Genomic DNA, 18,398 nt, shown 5'->3' on the forward strand with positions numbered 1-18,398 from the left:
AATGAAGTTATTGTTAAAAGAAAAGAAGAAAGAAATGGAATGAATACTTGTACATTCTTTAACTTTTATGAGCCCTTAATGTATCTGTGTTTTGTTGAACGTTTTGCATCTCACTATTTTTTTTCCTCACCTTTAGTCTCCTACTAAATTGGGACGTTGTAAAAAAAAAAGTCATTATATTAGTTAATAAAAAGAAGAAAAGAAAACAGCTTTCAACAGACCCTTCTCCAGGCCAAACAGTATAGGGGAGGCCCGAAAAAAAGAAAAGAAAAAAGATTATAAAAGACATTTTAAAATTAATTATGTACTGTGACTGGTCAAGGTGATGTAAAGTCTGAATCCAATGGGTCAGGTATTGTATACTGTATGCCTCTCAAAGTCCAACCATTGTTAGAGGTAGAAGCAGGTCATAACAGGGCTCCAGTTAAACTTAAAGGAGCACTTCATGCGTTTTCAACCTTATCTTGCAAAACAAATGCCTCAAATTACGAACTGATTCGATCTGCCTTAAAATCATATTCATCTTTTTTTTTAATATATATTCAATTAAGCTGGGAAAATATATCTTAAAAGATTTTTTTTTATTAGTCACAGTGGATATTTTAGATGTCAACTCCATAAGATGGCACATCTAACGGAGTAGAGTTAACACAATATTATATTATTCATGTTATCAACACGTTTAGTTTTTTTTTATGCTTTTAACAAAAAGTGCAAGTTTAGTTAAGGAAATCATATTATACAATTCATATTTGGTCGCTGTCGGGCAGAAACCAGCTAGCATCTTTCTTTTTTTCTCTTCATAAATCAATGCTATTGAACACCCTTTACTGTGTGTTGGTTAAAATATATTGAACCAGTGAAACGTATTAAAAAGCGCTTCTGACAAAACCTCCTAAACTCCATTTGATCCTCAAACTGTCTGCGAAACCAACTAAGTCCACCCCCTCTCCCCTGCAGAGTGGAAGATAAACACTAACTTGTAGATAATTCTTTTTTTTCCCCAAGATATTTTTGGGGGCATGCAGCAAAGGTCGTCGAACCCGCTGTAACAGCAGCCTAGGTACCCGGAACGCTATCCTAGCCGTCCGGGCCAGATAAACACAATAAGTGTCCTGTCCCCATCACACGCCTTGCGTGAATCAACAGGCAGATAAACCATCCCCAATCACCACACAGACAACGACGTTCCGGTCAGGTTTTTATGTAGTAGCTGGGTAGGGTAAAACTGACAAAAAGAAAGATACATATAATCACAATGAGTAAATATCACAAAATAATACAAATGTTACAGAAAAGCTTTCAAATGTTCCATAAACATAGGCTACAGTAAGTATAAAGTTGCATAATACAGTGTATCAGAACATTATACAAGCTCAAGAAATGTACAAACATTTTACCAAAAAGAATACAGTCTCTGTATTAAATCCACACATGAAATTAAACAAATGTCTCTTAATTGTAAGAACATGCATAAAACATAAACTCAAAAGCATTTTAGCTCTTACCAACGATGCTTTCAAAGACCTAAACGTCAAACGAAGAGAGCAGGCAAAACATGTCCTTCACTGGGCTTGGTACTGGCAGAAATGAGCAGATCTACGTTCTGTTAGTCTGACCAGCTGCCTCAAACAAACTAATCCCACACCTGTAGAACTGCTTTGATCATAAATGGTGACATCATCACATGGTCAGCCTGACTTTACATTCAATAATGCAATTACATAAACCAACACAGAGGGGGTGCTAAAGAAAAACATAAAATACTGACTGTGAAGGCAGCACAATAAGGCAGGGGTTTTCCCCCCATAGTCTGTTAAAAGTAACTATGCAGTAGCTGTTTACCAAGCACCGATGCTAATGTTATGAAAACAATATTCCATTTCTAAAATCTATGTACCTGTAGTGTTTTCTGAGGAGAGCGATATGAAATGAGTTCATATAGACTATATGAACATACCGGGTATGTGCATGCATAAAGTGAATGGCAAATCGAGTGGCAAAGTGAGGAATGCCAGCAGGTGGCTGCAGAGACGAGGCACAAGGGAGCTCCCAAGGACCAACCATTGAGGAGGTTGACTAAAATGAGCATAATGAAGTCATTATGGACGGTTTTCAAGGTTTTGTATAACGTGATAATTCACTACATCTCACTGGACTTGGAATTATGTAGGTGATTAATTAAAAATATAAAAAATAAAAAAGAGGAAAAAGAGACCCCTTCTCCAGGCCAAACAGTAGTGGCGGGGGCAAAAAAAGAGGAATGTAATAATAATGATGATAATAACAATAAAAGATTATAAAAGAAGAAAAAAACCTTTGTCAGGCACAGTCTGTGAAGGTAACGGTACTGTGATGAAAAAACTCATGGGTCAGGTACTGTATGCCTCTCAAATCCAACCCTACATCCTCGCTGTGAGAGGTGGAAGCAGCTCATGCTGACTAACAGGGCTCTGGTCATACTTAAAACTCTCATGACATGCTGTTTTTACAAAACAAAGTCTTATCATGGAACTTCAAAAAAGTATTATAAGGTTAACTGAAAAATCCACTCCAGTGAGCCATGGCAGGTTCTTGAGCGGTGCTAACCGCTCCTACGTCTGGCTTTGTGTGTAGGTCCTTTTGTCCGTATGAGTGTCCTCATGAGCAAAAGACTAACGTCGCACGAGACTAACGTCGTAGAAGGTACACAGAGACCAACGTCACCACAGCTGATGTCACGGACAGAACGGCCCATACAAGGAGATATAATGTGTGTCATGTTTGGTACTGAGCACCGCTGGGAGTGTGTCACTGTTACTACATGTCATCTTTTCGACACCCGACTCTAACCCTCACCTAACCCTAACCTCCGTGGAGTCGCTAACCCTCCGGTCGAAATGATGGTCGTTCGAAAGAGCACGATTTCCCCAGCACCGCTCACTTCACCCAGGTGTGGTCTTTTTCTCTCTGTATTCTAAGTTGCTCTGAAAAGAATTGCCTGCAGGTGTCGCTGTTGAAAGTAAACTTGGAGTGTAATTGAGTTGAGGAAGCTAACTTCTCATGCTATCAAACACGACACACGTGCTTATCTCCTTGTATGGACCCTTCTGTCCGTGATATTAACTGTGGTGTTGTTGGTCTCTGCGTACTTTCTATGACGTTTGTCTCTTGTGATGTTAGTCTTGTGCTCATACGGACACTCATACAAGCATATAGGGACATACACACAAAGCCAGTTATAGCACCGCTCAAAATAATAATACATTATCTAACTATCTAACTATTAATTTACATAATGTCTGACATCACGCATGCTGACATCACTGATACTACAAGCTGCATGCTGAAACAATGCTCAAATTTGGAGATGAGCATGGTGACATCCACCATGGTAACAGCTGCAAGTTGAAACGATGCCCGCCATGTCTGCATGCAAGTCTGCCTCTGAGCAGACATGAGAAAGAGCATGAATTCATCAAACTTCAGAGGAAAAAGGATGAGGACAAATATGGCCCAATGGCTTTCCTGGCAAAGTGTTTTTTAGCAATGGATCTCAGTGTGGTAATGGCAGTGAGTTGGGTTTCTGCCGCCCATGCATTTACTGCACAGGCTTATATGTTCCCACTTTCCAGGGGCCTTGACTGATCAGTAGCCTTGATTAACTAGCCCAGAATAAAGAAAAGAGACCAGGCACTAACACATACTGTAGGCTCCTGATGTTGAATGACTCACTCACTTGAAATACTAATGTTGTTAATTGGTTGTCTGGGATTTATTGCATCTGATTCATTATGTTGTTTGTCCCTTCATTTATTAAAACAATGTAAAAAAACATACATACTGGTAGTTTGGTGAGATTCAAGTCATACGTCATTTGATTGCCACACCTAATCACCTAAAACATTTAAGAGTTGCCCCACCCTTGGAGTGGAGAACAATTCAGAGTCGAGCCGAAGAAAGTAGCATCACTATATGGGGCGGCATAGCTCAGGGATAGAGAAACCGTTATTAGAGCACGAAGGGTTCCCGAAGGGTTCCCAGTTCGAATCCGGGCTCCCCCTGAGTTAATGTCGAAGGGTCCTTGGGCAAGACTCTGAACCCCACATTGCTCCCGGTGAGCTGGTTGGTGCCTTGCATGGTTTCCTCTGCCACCGGTGTATGAATGTGTGCGTGAATGGGTGAATGTAATGCACAATCTCTGTAAAGCGCTTTGGATAAAAGCGCTATATAAATGCACCATTTACCATTTACTGTCCAAAATGTTAGTTTATATTTGTTCTCTTGTCGTGAATAAAATTGGCACCTACAGCTATGACTGCGTGGTGACTCTTTCATGTTTTTGGTCTCTTTACCGTTGGCGCACCTCTAAAGGACTGTTGCACTTCTAAGAACTCACATTCACCCCTAATTACCTGGTTGATTTTGATTTTCACTGTTGGAACCTTTGTACACCTACTATGACAGGTGCATAGGAGAAAAGCAGCCAACATGGAGAAAAGTAGAGTCCAGCACACAGCAATTGTCTGAGCTGGACGATTTCAACAGGAAGGAGGAAAAAGACATGGGTGACAAATAGGAATAGGAGGAAGACAAGTGAGAAATGCAAGAGGCATTTTGCAGTAGCTTACAGGAGGGCAGAATACATGAATTGGTAACATCGATTCTAAGGAAGTAGGTCAAAATGGTTTATTGTCAGTATCAGTTTAGCAATGAGGGTGTTTATCTCATGAGAACACAAGACCTACCATAAATTCCCATATTTATGTATGTGTGTGTATGTATCATCTACAGCTTCGGTAAGGCCTTTGGGTGTTTATTTAACTTTAGTACCTTTCCCGAACAAGTTCGGGATCGGCACCCCAGCCAAATAACGGCGCCGATTTATCCTGAACTAGTTCGGGATCGGCACTATTAACATGATATTACGCTGTAAATGAAACCTTTAGAATATTTCATCACATTTAGATGGCACTGGCACACCCACAATTCTGTAAGTATCAATCAATAATACGTTGATATTATTAAATCAATAATTAAGCAGGAATTTCCATTACATAGTAGGTCACATAGACAAGTATGCACAGACATATTACAAAAGACTGCTGCACAGACCTCCTAGGCGCATGTCTGACCCAAAGCGAGCCCTGTGCAGATTCAATTCCATTTTATTAACCCGAGCAGAGACCCCACCCTGAGCAAGCAATTTTGTGACATCTTCCTCAGAGGGTCAGGCAGCAGTCAATTCTCTCTTGTCTCTCCATAATATGGAGAGATAAGATAATATGAACTATATTACAGTTCATATTATTTATATCATATTTGCCGATTATGAAATGGGCTCATGAACTGGGCTGACACTGAGAAATGCTTCTCATAGGACCAGTGCCAGGCATATTAAGTATTTGTTACTTCCTGCCAAGATACTTTTTCCATCATCATCATTTGGCAGTCTGTCTGGGGTGCAGTAGATGGCATTTGTTGTTTGACAACTCTGCACCTCTTGCACAAAGACATCTGTTTTCTCAAGGGAAAAATTACATTTCTGAAGTTTTTTTCCTTCCACAACGGCATTCCTCAGTGCATATCTCTGCCAGGCTGGTCCAGAAGATGATGCCTTGTGGCTCCCTCTATGGGTCTAAGTGAAACCATGTTTTGTTCTGTAGTTGTTTAGGGTCCCTTCAGGTCTTCAATTTGTGATTTAAATCTGGGGACGGACCTCCGATGTCTCAAGGGAAACACACACCGGACGCGGAGGCGGCGCAAAAAATAAGTTACCACTTAAGCCCCATTTCTAAAATGGCAAAAATAAATAAAATCTCAAGCTCTCAACGCGTCACCAAACTATTTGTTTGGTAGCGAAAGCGAAAAGAGAAAATGTTTGAAAATGTTTGCCTATAATGACATTCCCAAAATAGGGATGCCACATTGAAAGTGTTTAATAATACATTAATGGTACAATATGCATCAAATAATTGAATTTGAGGCTAAATGTGAACAGTAGGGAATGGCAATTGCCATCGCCTGATGCCCTAAATGATGCCCCTGCCAAATCGTCCAGTGAAAAAGCTAATTTGCTGTAGCAGAGGTATCCTAATGGCTGAGAACTGCATGGGAAGCACTATTAGGATCATGTATGGCAGCCAATCATGTAATTCAGTTGTCAAACACAAAGCAGTAGTTTATATTAACAAAATGAGAATGTTTCTAGAGTAAAAAAAAGTCGTCTTCTTTAAATGTCTTGCTGTCCTGATGTTCAGCCAACCATTCCTTTCATAGTTTCAAAGGTTTCCTCCGGAGTATGAAACATAAAAAGCAGTCCAAAACAAAAAACTCAGGTTTTGCAGTGGTATGGGAATAAATAACGATGTGCTACAGTTTGAGTGCACAAGAGATCAAGTCAGAATGTATAATGATGAATTGAAACTGACAAGACATGTTTGCAGTAGATGCAGGGAGTCTGTGTTCAGAGGGTACTTTATAGTACTGTATAGTGGAAGGAGAAAGAAGAGTTTAGGTCGGTGGGAGAAGCAGTAGTATAATTGGTGATTAATTCCAGTTTAGAGCAGTGACCATGCTGACATGTACACATATGATCCACTGAAATGCTTTATGTCATTATAAAGACAAACTTTTGTGAAATGACTGTAGTATCTCAAAATAATGACTTGGTATTTGCACCCTCTGCACCTTCCTTGGACTTTTTTTTTTTTTTTTAACTTAGAACACACCTGGACACTTTTTATGTGCTTTTGAACTCTTACTTACCTCAGCTATTTGTTTCCTGTTTGGATTTGTATGCTCTGTATTTTTGTATTTTAATCTAAGTTTGTTTTTTTAAGTTCATGCTGTGCACCTTTGGTTGTTTATAAATGGCTTTATAAATAAAATGTACTTGACTCAAAAGAATGACTCATTTCACCTCTTTGTTTATTCTAATTTAAATTACATTGATTATTTACTGTAAAGCTATATGCTGTTATATAATTTGAAAAGGACTCCCATACGGTATTGCTTCTTTAACTGCTTCAGCGCAGATGTTCATTTGGAAAGCAGTATACAGTATGTTGGGGTTGTGCCTACAGGCATTTGTAATCTACTCACATACTGTATACAGTTATTCTTGCCTGTTATGGTGATCCCCTTGACTGTCTTCCCATAAATTGGATTTGTACATTACCAACACCAGGAAAATTCACATGCTACAGAACAAATGACAACTGCCTCCTTGTATAGAATGAATGTCTACTCTGGTACGGTATGCTCAGAATATTATTTTGAATGCACAAAATCACATTTTACGGCGTGGCACAGAATGATCCCAGGCACCTATAGAACAGGGACTGTCTGTATTATCCTGTGGATTCACTCACATGCCACCACGACTGTGGCTCTGCCAGATGGCAAATGTTCCCAAAATGCATCAGTGTTATTACGCTTTGCACATTTGTAAATAATGATGATGGTGATGATGATGATGATAGCCAGGATGTACTGTTACTGAAGAAACAGTGTGGGATCACTAAGTGTTAAAGTTGTTAAAGTAAAAGTATTAGTAGTGATAAAGGTTTTAAAGCATTAGTTTAAAGTTTTTAAAGGTCTTAATGGTTTTAAGGGTTTAAAGGTGTTAAAGGTTTAAAGGTTTTAAAGGCGTTAAAGTATTATAGTGATAAAGGAGAATTCCAAATGAGTGCTTTTCTTACAGTAATCTGATGTTATTCCATCCATTAAACAGTCGTAATGGCAAAACATAAACCTTAATTTCTAGCCCACGGCAGCGATGACTCTGGGGAAGTTCTTTTTATTCGATACTAGGAGGATGGTCACACCAAAAGTGGTAACCTATTGAATACTGTAGAATGATTAGCACAGACTGCAAGGCATCGGTGATCGGTCAGACGGTCATCGATTTTCGTGTAACACCAGGGAGTCAGTGGGAAATGTCTGTGCATGCATGTCTCATTCATTCAGGAAACAGCGCAAATGCTTCAGATGGAATATTTTTTCCTTTGTGGCATGTCTGGCAACAGAAACGAAAAGATAGGTCTTAAATGTAGCTCTAATCCAGAGTGCAGCTGACTGCACTGACGCTCTGACAGTCGCTAAATGACTAGACTAGGATTTCTCAGCCCCTACTAGCGCTCAACTTGAGTCAAAATAAACTAAACTACTTCACTACTTACCAAACCAAAGGTAGTGTTGCATTGTTGAAAGTCTCGAGCCTAGCCTGGTTAATAAACCAGACTGCACAACACCACCCCCTGGCGGTAGTGGTGTGACACGCAGTGAGGAATTAGTATGAGCAATGCCAGGCTACCTCGATAACGGTTCACAACCTGGAAATAAGAGCTATCTTAAATGCAACAAAAGTAACAAGATAATTTGTTGGACAAGGTAACTACCGTAAATCCCCAAATAATGTCCTGTACTCAATAAAAAACCTAGCCCTGTTTAATTTCCGGGTTTGTCATTGAAAAAGCCTTAAAAGCCAGAGTTCAAATATTAGCCTCTAGGGGGCGATGTTCACTATGATAGCGGGCCTGACTCGTGACCTGCTAGTGACCTCAAAGGGTCACCAGCACTTTCGCCTATAACATATTCGCCTACACGCATTTGGTCCTTTCGCCTGGCATTTTCGCCTTGGAGGAGAGTCTTTTCACCTACCTGTCTGAGCCATTTCGCCTATACCCTCAATTCTGCTGTCAGACTGTCCATGTTTGCAAATTATCTCTTTGTCATTTAAATATTATAGTGACTGTGACAGTGGTGTCAAGTGAATCTAACAGTTTACTTGACATTTATTATTTACATCACATTTTATTCCTAAAAAATGGCAAAATAGTTTTTTATGCCTGTTGACAGGCAAGGTTGATTCTATAGGCTATTTAGGTGTAGCATATCTTATATAGACCTATATAGGCCAATAGCCTACATATATATATTTTGTATAGCCTAATGTTAAAACAATATAGGCCTATACTGTTCATTTTACAATACTGTTCAATACTGCACCAAAGAATGTATAGTATCGGGACATAGATTAATTAATTATTTGGGCGCACCTGATTCCAATAGCTCTGTATTTATGTGATTACTATAGAGTGCATAGGATAGCCGTGTGTAGGTTTGACATGTAACACCACTGTCACAGTCACTATAATATTTAAATGACAAAGAGATAATATGAAAACATGGACAGTCTGACAGCAGAATTGAGGGTAGGCGAAAAGGCTCAGACAGGTAGGTGAAAAGACTCTCCTCCACGGCAAAAGTGCCACGCGAAAAGACCTGGCGAAAATGTTATAGGCGATTATGCCTGACACCCCTCAAAGTACTTTCGGTATATGACAACAACAACACAGAGAATAGATGCTTAGCATCTAGGACATGTAGCCACAATGTTCAGATGGATTACAGGGGTCCAGGGACCCCGCAGACCCCCCGCAGACCCCCCGCAGACCCCCCGTGGACCGTCGCGGACCGTCGCGGACCCCCGGATTTAATGCATGACAAACACAACCCTGTGAGTGATTGAGGCAATAGGACGATTCATTCTGATATTTTTGAAAAATAGGAATATAGGCCTTCTCTCTTATACACGCCTCCTTTCAATAAAAGCCTGCCCACTATTGCTGAGACAAATGAAGCGTCAGCGTTAGTTTATGCAGGACATGGGAGTCAAGTGCTGCTCGGCTGTAGTCAGTTGTCAGTCAGCTCTGTTCTCATACCTCATTAACATATCTGCTGGTCATTATGTCACATGACTGCCATACTCCAATCAAAGCTCTCATCAGTAGGGGAGGCTCCTTTAAATAGAGCTTGCTTCTCTACCAATGCTTGGTTCCGGAGCTTCGGGATCATTTGCTGCTTGCTGCTGCGGCTGCTTTACTCTCTGGTTCTGCTCGAAAGCTTGGTGATACCATATGGTTCTGCTTTAGATACTGCTTACTACTGTGCTGCTTCAATAGCAATGCTAGCCTGCTTTTATATCTGTTGCTATCACTATGCTACTGCTAACAGTATTATGCCTAATGTTAACTACAGCTATCATGATGCACTACTTCATTAGTTCTCATTTACGTGTTCACTACTACTCATAACTTGAACAAAAGGTCTCATCTAAAATGTATTACTAGCATGCTTGCTTCTCATTTCAACAGTATAGCATATGCTAACAGTGGTAGTAGTGGAAGCTTCAAATTGTTTGTAGCAACATAAGCTAACAGCATGCTTTGCTCTACAGTGCACCCTGAACCATGATGGCATTGGCTGTGATTTGTGCTGCCTAGAACAGTATGTGAACTGTTGTTCCTGCCCAGCTTCCAGTGCTGTTTGTCTCCAGCAGATGCCACACTGGTTTTCTTAAACCTTTAATCACAGGGCTACACTCTGCAAACACCAGCTAGTTTGGCAGCTAATCCAACATGTTGGCCGGTGTGGCTATACTCCCTTCAGATGCATGGCTCCAGGCAGGGATTCCCATCCTGCTTTAAACAGGTGTAGCCTATGCTATTATTTGATATCATGCATGGATGATATTCTGATGCTATTGCTCACTTCTAATAGAGCTTATGCCTCCTTTCCCAACATTGCTGCTAATCATATACTAATGCTACTTTTACTCTGCAGGCAGGTTGGAACTACTGAGTATATTTGTGTATTAAGATTAATGCTTTGCTCATTCAGGAATAATGTCAAGTGTTTACAGGAGTAGCACTGCCCCTTTAAGGGCAGAGCATAAGGGGAGGTGGCTGTGTCTGGGCCTGTTTGGCCATGCAGAAGCCTGAGTCTGAGTGTTTGTTGGGGACCTGTCCTGGAGGAATGGTTCAGCTAGTATTCGGTAAGAAGTCTTGAATCAAATATTGATGCTTAGATAATTCAGTGGTACAGCATTTCAAGATGTTAGAAGTTTTATTGAGGGGGTTAAAATGTTTAATGGTTAACATATGCCCTTTCAGGGGTGTAAGAACTTGTTACCATGAGAGAGATTGTCATGTGCTACAGTTGAATTAGTCCATATTCAACTAACTGCCACTACTTGGAGTAAAGTAGGTGAGATTACGGCATTCAAGCGAGGATCAAACACGCTCACTCTCACACTTGTTTAAGTATGGAAATGAAGGTTCTTGCACAGGTGATTATTTTGGCTTTATAAACACCATAGTAAATGTCCTATGTGGTGGAAAGTTGATAAGGGAGGTTACTCATAACAAGGAAGTTAAATGGGCAATGCATCATGGGTAGTGTAGTCTATGTACTGCTACCATACACATTCACACTGTTATCAGTCTAGCAGTGTTGCCAGGTCTGCCCATTATAAGCAACTTGGTCTTGTTTCCCCATAACTTCTAGTTGTGGGTTGTTTTGTTCGGGCTTGTTCTGAAGTGAAGTTGCTTATTTGGCTTGCTTTCAACATCCTTCCAACATGCTTCCTGTTAGAATCAGCCTAGTCTGTGTGCAGAGTGGGTTAATTCCCTTTTTGAGCCACATGAGGTCAAGCAGCTACTGTGTGTGTAGTGTGTGGGGAGAGTTGAAGACTTGTTAGAAGGTTGCATGGGAAAAGTACAGTTGCGTGATGGTACAGGTCTTCTAAAAGGAGATCCTAGGAAGCTCTCCCTATTTACTCAGGAACCTTTGAGAGAGAGGTTTGAGTGAGAGGGATATTCCAGCATGGTGAGAGGCTTGTTCACTGCTAAATGCTATTGTTAGCGCATTTGGAACCTTGAGTTGTATAGAGTAAGAGGATACATTCCAGCATGGGGAGAGGCTTGTTCACTGCTAAATGCTAATGTTAGAGGCTAATGCTATTAACTCAGGGGTTGTCATTGTCTCATGCTACAACGCTAGCATGGCAGCACTGGGATAGACATGTGAAAAGCTTGTTCACTGCTAAATGCTTATGTTAGCGGCTAACGCTAGTAACTCTCAGGGATGTCATATGTCTTGTGCTACAAACGCTAGCATGATAACACTTAAGTGGCCATGTGAAATGGATAAACTGAGTTGATTACTGTATCTATGCACAGCCAGTACATGCTGAACGTTGTTCGGAACAGCGTTAAACACTTGTTCTGTAATTTTGCTCACTGAAAGGCTCTTCGGTGTAAACTATTTACTGCAGGCTGGCTGTTGCTTGACTCTACCATTTCTCAGTATGCTCAACTTATGCTCATGCTAAAGCTGCTACATGTCTGTTGCTAACAACACATTTCATTTCCAGGCTTCTTTCTTTATCAGTTGTGCTGCTATCTCGGATGCTACAATGATCACATAATTGTGCTAATGGCTTGTTGCTGCTGCTTCAGTCGGATACTATCATGTGTCCTATAATTTCAGCTATTGCTAGCTCCACTCAAACTGCTGCTGCCTGCTAGCATAACTGCTAATAATTACAGCTAATGCTACTGCTAGTTAATGCTGACATCATGTTTAACTTTACAGGCATCAGGTCTTATCATTGCAGCTTCAAGCTAAAGCTGCTACATGTTCTGCTAAATTGTGTTTTTCTTTATAGCTTCTTGCTGAGGCTGCTACATGTCTGCTGCTAACATCATGTTTAATTTTTCAGCTTCATGCTGGAGCTGCTGCAACATTTCATTGCAGCGTTGTGCTGCAGCTGCTGCGTGCTATCTGCTAACATGTTTATCTTTATAGTTTCATCCACTAGTGTATAATACCATGAGGCCAGTCAGGAGCCGGTCGGCACTGCAGAGGGCATTGCTACTACAGCTTCAGCTAACGCTACTTCTGCTGCAACCATGAGCCTGCCTGCATGCTGCCTGTACTCCTGCCTGCCTGCACGCTGCCTGCCCGCCTGCTGCACGCTGCCTGCCCGCCTGCTGCACGCTGCCTGCCCGCCTGCTGCACGCCCGCCCGCCTGCCTGCTGCACGCCCGCCCCCTGCTGGCCCGCCTGCTTGCACGCTACAGATTCGGCAGACGGGAGTGGCTGCCTGCCTGTTTCATGAGCGACATCCATGTGTCGGGAATGGGATGATCGAGGATTCTGGATCGAGGATGCTCACCTGGACCTCCTCCCGAAGCCATGAAAGGCAGGTCATTCGTTAATCAAACTGCATCTTCATCTAAAGGCATAATTATATGGCTGATAAGTCAGATGTATTATATAGATTGCATGGTGATGGATGATAATAATTATAATTATAGTAATGATGATCGTTGCAACAAGGCTCAAGATGATTCTAAGTATATTCAAGTATCTGCAGCACCTTATGATGGTAGGAGTTAATTAATATTCAGCCGGGTAGTGCAACAAGGCAATCCAGTCTACGTTCTCAACTAATACTTTCTTTTATCCTCCATTTCATGGTATCTGCGTGGCCTCTGGCGAGGCAAGCTGTATCTGACCTTGGAAGGATGGCTACCAGAGATGCTTCCTGCAGCAACGTGGATGGCTCCACACCTGTACATCTCTCTATGCATTCAACTGGGCTGGCTCCATCACTGAAGCTATGGACACTGGTCCTCAGCAGTTATGACGTTGCATTTGCCAGGAAGGAGGACATTCTGGCGACCCAAAAAGCATGGGCAGAGGAGACGGTTCTATCCGAGGCATCAAGGTGGTTGGCACAGGCATCGCAGCTGTTAGGGATCATTCAATCGCATGGTTACGTCCAATAACATGGGTAACCTTAAACAGCTCACTGGGGGTACAGCTCGGCAAGCGTAGCTGATCCATTGTGTACTTATTTGTATGATTCTTAAAAAAATCATCTGCTTAAGTAAAATATATAAATAATTATCAAATAATGCAATTAAATCAATCCAAGGCCAGCGGGGTGGCTGCCCCCGCTCATATGGTCTTTGCAAGAACATCTGCTTCTTGATAAAGTAAAGTTATGTAAAATAACTGTTATATTTAAACTTTAAATAAATGTATCCAAGGCCAGCGGGGTGGCTGCCCCCGCTCATATGGTCTTTGCAAGAACATCTGCTTCTTGATAAAGTAAAAGTTATGTAAAATAACTGTTTTATTTAAACTTTAAAATAAATTAATCCAAGGCCAGCAGGGGAGCTTCCCGGCTCGAATGGCCTTTCTTTAAGAACATCTGCTTCTTAAAATAGGCTAATCATTCAAGGATAGGCGAAGCTTCGCAGCTACACAGAATAGGTACATTTTCACTATCCATAGAATGATCTCTCTTTAAGATGCAGCTGAGATGCATCTTTTTTGCATAAGTTAAATAAATTCAACGTAGAGATCGCAGCCAGTGGCTGTTCACATAGTTACTGCTAAGCGTATAGGATGGCTTCTTTGTGGTAAAGACTCTGCAGTCTTTTTGCTTTAATCATATAGAAGTCTGCAGTGGCGCTCTGCTGCTTCACATAACCAGAGTCTGACTGACACAGGTTTTATGTGGCGTTGGGTTCTGTGTTTTGGGGGGTTTTAAAGCGCTCTCTGGTTGGCCGAGCCCTGCCAAGACAGAGAGCAAGCTCATTAGTTTTGGGGGGTATTGCTGCGTTCCCTGATTTTGCTTAGCATGCTCAGAAATGCCTGCACAAAATTCAGGGAGCATCTCCGATCGCGGAGCCCTTCAAACGCCAAAATTAACTGTATTCCATTTATGCAATAAATGGTTAAATCTGCTTTACCTGTATTCAGTTTATGCAATAAATGGTTAAATCTTCTTGACGTGAATGTTCGTGCCTAAAATGAAGCGTCAGCGTTAGTTTATGCAGGACATGGGAGTCAAGTGCTGCTCGGCTGTAGTCAGTTGTCAGTCAGCTCTGTTCTCATACCTCATTAACATATCTGCTGGTCATTATGTCACATGACTGCCATACTCCAATCAAAGCTCTCATCAGTAGGGGAGGCTCCTTTAAATAGAGCTTGCTTCTCTACCAATGCTTGGTTCCGGAGCTTCGGGATCATTTGCTGCTTACCTCCACCACCCCAGCCTCCACCTTTGCACGATCAGTCTGGCTAAATACTTGTGATTGTCTGATTAAGTTACATGTCAATGTAAAGTACTGTGATCTTGAGTTTCGTCAATGTTGTTAAACTCAATACTGTGATTTTGACTAAGTTCATGTCAATGTTGTTAAGCTCAATACTGTGATCTGATTATGTTACATACTATGATCTGATTATGTTACATGTCATGGTTATTGCTTTTGCTATTCTATCCCTATGGGGGGTATTGCTGCGTTCCCTGATTTTGCTTAGCATGCTCAGAAATGCCTGCACAAAATTCAGGGAGCATCTCCGATCGCGGAGCCCTTCAAACGCCAAAATTAACTGTATTCCATTTATGCAATAAATGGTTAAATCTGCTTTACCTGTATTCAGTTTATGCAATAAATGGTTAAATCTTCTTGACGTGAATGTTCGTGCCTAAAATAAAAGCCTGGGTTTCTATAAGAGGATTTACGGTATAAGGAAACTACTAAATTGCCAAACTAACTCATTAGGTTATACCATTACCCAAAAAAGTAATCCTTTACAGTAACGCTGTCAATTTTAACGCTGTTACCCCCAACACTGGTGATGATATGTGTAGGGCAGGCTATGTAGGTTCATTCAAACATGATCATGAGGTACTGTATTATGATAATACTTGGAGGAAGATTTCTTTCAAAAAGGGTGTACAGAAAGTGTTAAAATTGTGTTTCTATGTGGTCACACCCCCTATTAACACAGCGGGTGCCCAGAATTATTCAACTTTTAATTTGCTGGTGCCCATGGCAACCCGCCATTTTACCTACCTTTGAAGTACTGGCGAGAAAAGTAATCCGAGTAAATGTAATCCAAGCGTGTCCTGTTTATTTCGCGAAAATCTTTTCTTTCAGTCAGGACCGTTTTTTATCAATTCTAAGCCACAGCGTTTGTGTTACGGCCGGTAGAAGAGGCCGCCGTTTTGAGAAAAAAAGAAAAAAGGAAAAGAATACGGAGAAAACAGCATTTTTGTGCAGCCGCTAAACAGGAAGTCAACGAGACAGACAGCACGTCCGGGTGACGTAATTTTGCGCTGCATGTTGGGAAATGGAGTTTGTTTCATCACCGCGGTAGCCAAGTACAATAGCTACAGTACAGTATAGTTTACTGTACAACACGTCAACGGGTCGTTGGGCACTCGTAAACATCCAAGAGATTGGCGCGTGGGCACCACGTGGGCGTTAAATGTGTTAAGTATACCTGGTTTTCAGGTGGTTTGGTGACCCAGCTGAAATTAACCACACTCACAGCTGTTGCTAACTGGAAAAAAGGGGAGGGGATGATTTTATGATGTCATTAAAGCGATGTATTTCAATTGGGCCTTTTGACTCGGAGGCTTTCAGCTTTCAGGGAGAAACCAAAAATACACAGGGAAGACATATTTGCATGAGTAATATTAACTCCATAGGCACATACAGAACAGAAAAAGTATAAAACTATGTCACCACCTCTTTAAATAAATCACTGAATGGGGAGCCTAGCAGGTTGCAGACATTGTTCTATTCATTGATTCTTCTTCTTCTTCTCTTCCTGCGCATCCTGCAGATTTCTCAACTCCCCTTTACCCCCGATATCAATGTTTTCAAGCCTTTATTCAATTTAATTTCCATTTGGTTTCACAAAAAAAAGCATCATTTTCGTATCTCCCTCCCTTAAAGGAAGTGTATTTGTTATTGTTTGTTTCCTTGTTCCTTGTTGTTTTTCATCTGGAATTATCCAATTACATTAATCGGAAAACAAAAGAAATAAAGAATTGTGCATCTAGTGATAATGCACTCAAACTGAATTGGCAGTCAATGGTGATGACAATAGCATACCACTGTCTTTTTTATTCATAAATATTTCTAGGTAACAGACACATTTTACTCACAGATACTAAGACTAAAATTAATTGCCACTGCACGTGTCATGATCAACTGACATAATTTAACATTCTAGTCCAAGTTCAGGAACAGAAACAAACAGACAAAAGGCAACATATTGTCACCAAACCATGACCTCATGCACCATTTCACCACCAAATATAAAAAGAAAGTATGGCAGTTCAACTGGTTTTCACACTGTGCAATACAGACACACCCCATTAAAACAAGTCGCGGCAAGACTATGGAAATAAAAAGAAAGAAAACAAACAAACAAACAGTAACTACAAACTCATAGCTCAGGGCAAATTGCTAAAATGCCTAATCACGATTTTCTCAATGAGCCGCAGAGAAAAGAAAACATCCATTTGTGGTCACTCAACATGCAACTGAACTCATCCTGCCATCCATGCAAAGGTCCATTCATCGAGAAGCAGCAGTCTGACACGTGTCTATCCATGGTGGCACATACTGAGGACCACAAGTCTGCATTATGCAGTACCATTGTCCAAAGCTTCTGTTGGGCCCTCAGGTTTTGTCTCCCTGTGGCAACTGGCAAATGTTCCAATGGTGTCCATTGGCTCAAGGCTATGGAGAAGGGGGGGTCTTCAGGGAATTGCAGGAGCCTCCCTGGCTTATGCCACCAGTCCCCTGGTACTGCAGAGTAGAGTCAAACACAGAGAATGTCAAGCAGAATCGTTACACACATACGCACGCACGCACGCACGCACGCACACACACGCACACACACACATCAGCTCACCCTCATGGCTAAAGGCAAACATATGCATAACAAGCATGCTTTCAAATCCCTCCAACACAGAAGATCTGTTTACTATTTTAAGGGACTTTGGCAGGAGGATGGAAAAGGCCTGTGAACAATATTGCCACTATATGTCTTGAGACCAAGTAAATAATAAATAGTCCCATTATACAGCAAGTGCGCTATACAACAAGAATGGTCCTTCTAATTCTCCCTTTGTCTTCACCACTCACTCACTCACTCAGTACTTAATTGCCTTTTCTTATTCTTTTCCTAGCTTTCTCACCACCCACCAGGCCACCACCAACACTAACCCCCTTGCCTCCCTCCGCTCCCACTCCGCCCCTGCGCTCTCTCTCTCTCTCTCTCTCTCTCTCCCGCTCTGCAGGCACCTAGACCTTTAAAATAAACACAATGAAGCAATTATTCCAGGCTGAGTGCACAGGTCAAGACCATCCTTCACCTCCTTAGCATTCCCCCATCGCTCTCTCTCTGGACTGTCTATCCTCTCTGCCACTGTCCCACTCCCTACCCTCTGTCTCTACAGCCCAACACATTACTTTTGTCATCCTCCTGCCCTAACCATCCACCAGTGAGTTTTTAGAGATAATTCAAACGTTGTCTGGTCTTTATCGTTTCCTCAAAATGGGCCTCAACTGATTACACAGATTCAGTTCAATCAAGCGCAATGCGGAATGTAGCCTACAATGGTAATATTTCGTGGAGCCTTACTGTAATACTGCCATTATTTCAGTGTATAATTCATCAACTTCACCAGGACAAAAAACACATACATTTCAAAAAAAGAATAATCTGAGGCTGTTGTTGCTGCTTCTGCAC

General features: G+C 41.4%; 1 protein-coding gene across 1 annotated transcript in view; it reads right to left on the bottom strand.

Moving 5' to 3' along the window:
• Positions 1–17,383: 17,383 nt before the first annotated feature.
• The window catches only part of syt9a (synaptotagmin IXa), a gene marked incomplete at both ends in the record, with an annotated part of 28,736 nt that continues 27,721 nt past the window's right edge, over positions 17,384–18,398 (bottom strand). Inside the window, one exon of the mRNA XM_080729762.1 lies at positions 17,384–17,452. Within this exon, the coding sequence (XP_080585888.1) occupies positions 17,384–17,452 (69 nt within the window). The remainder of the gene's footprint in view (positions 17,453–18,398) is intronic.

This window comes from Nannobrachium achirus (genome assembly GCF_963921795.1).
Source record: "Nannobrachium achirus genome assembly, chromosome: 7".
NCBI lineage: Eukaryota > Metazoa > Chordata > Actinopteri > Myctophiformes > Myctophidae > Nannobrachium > Nannobrachium achirus.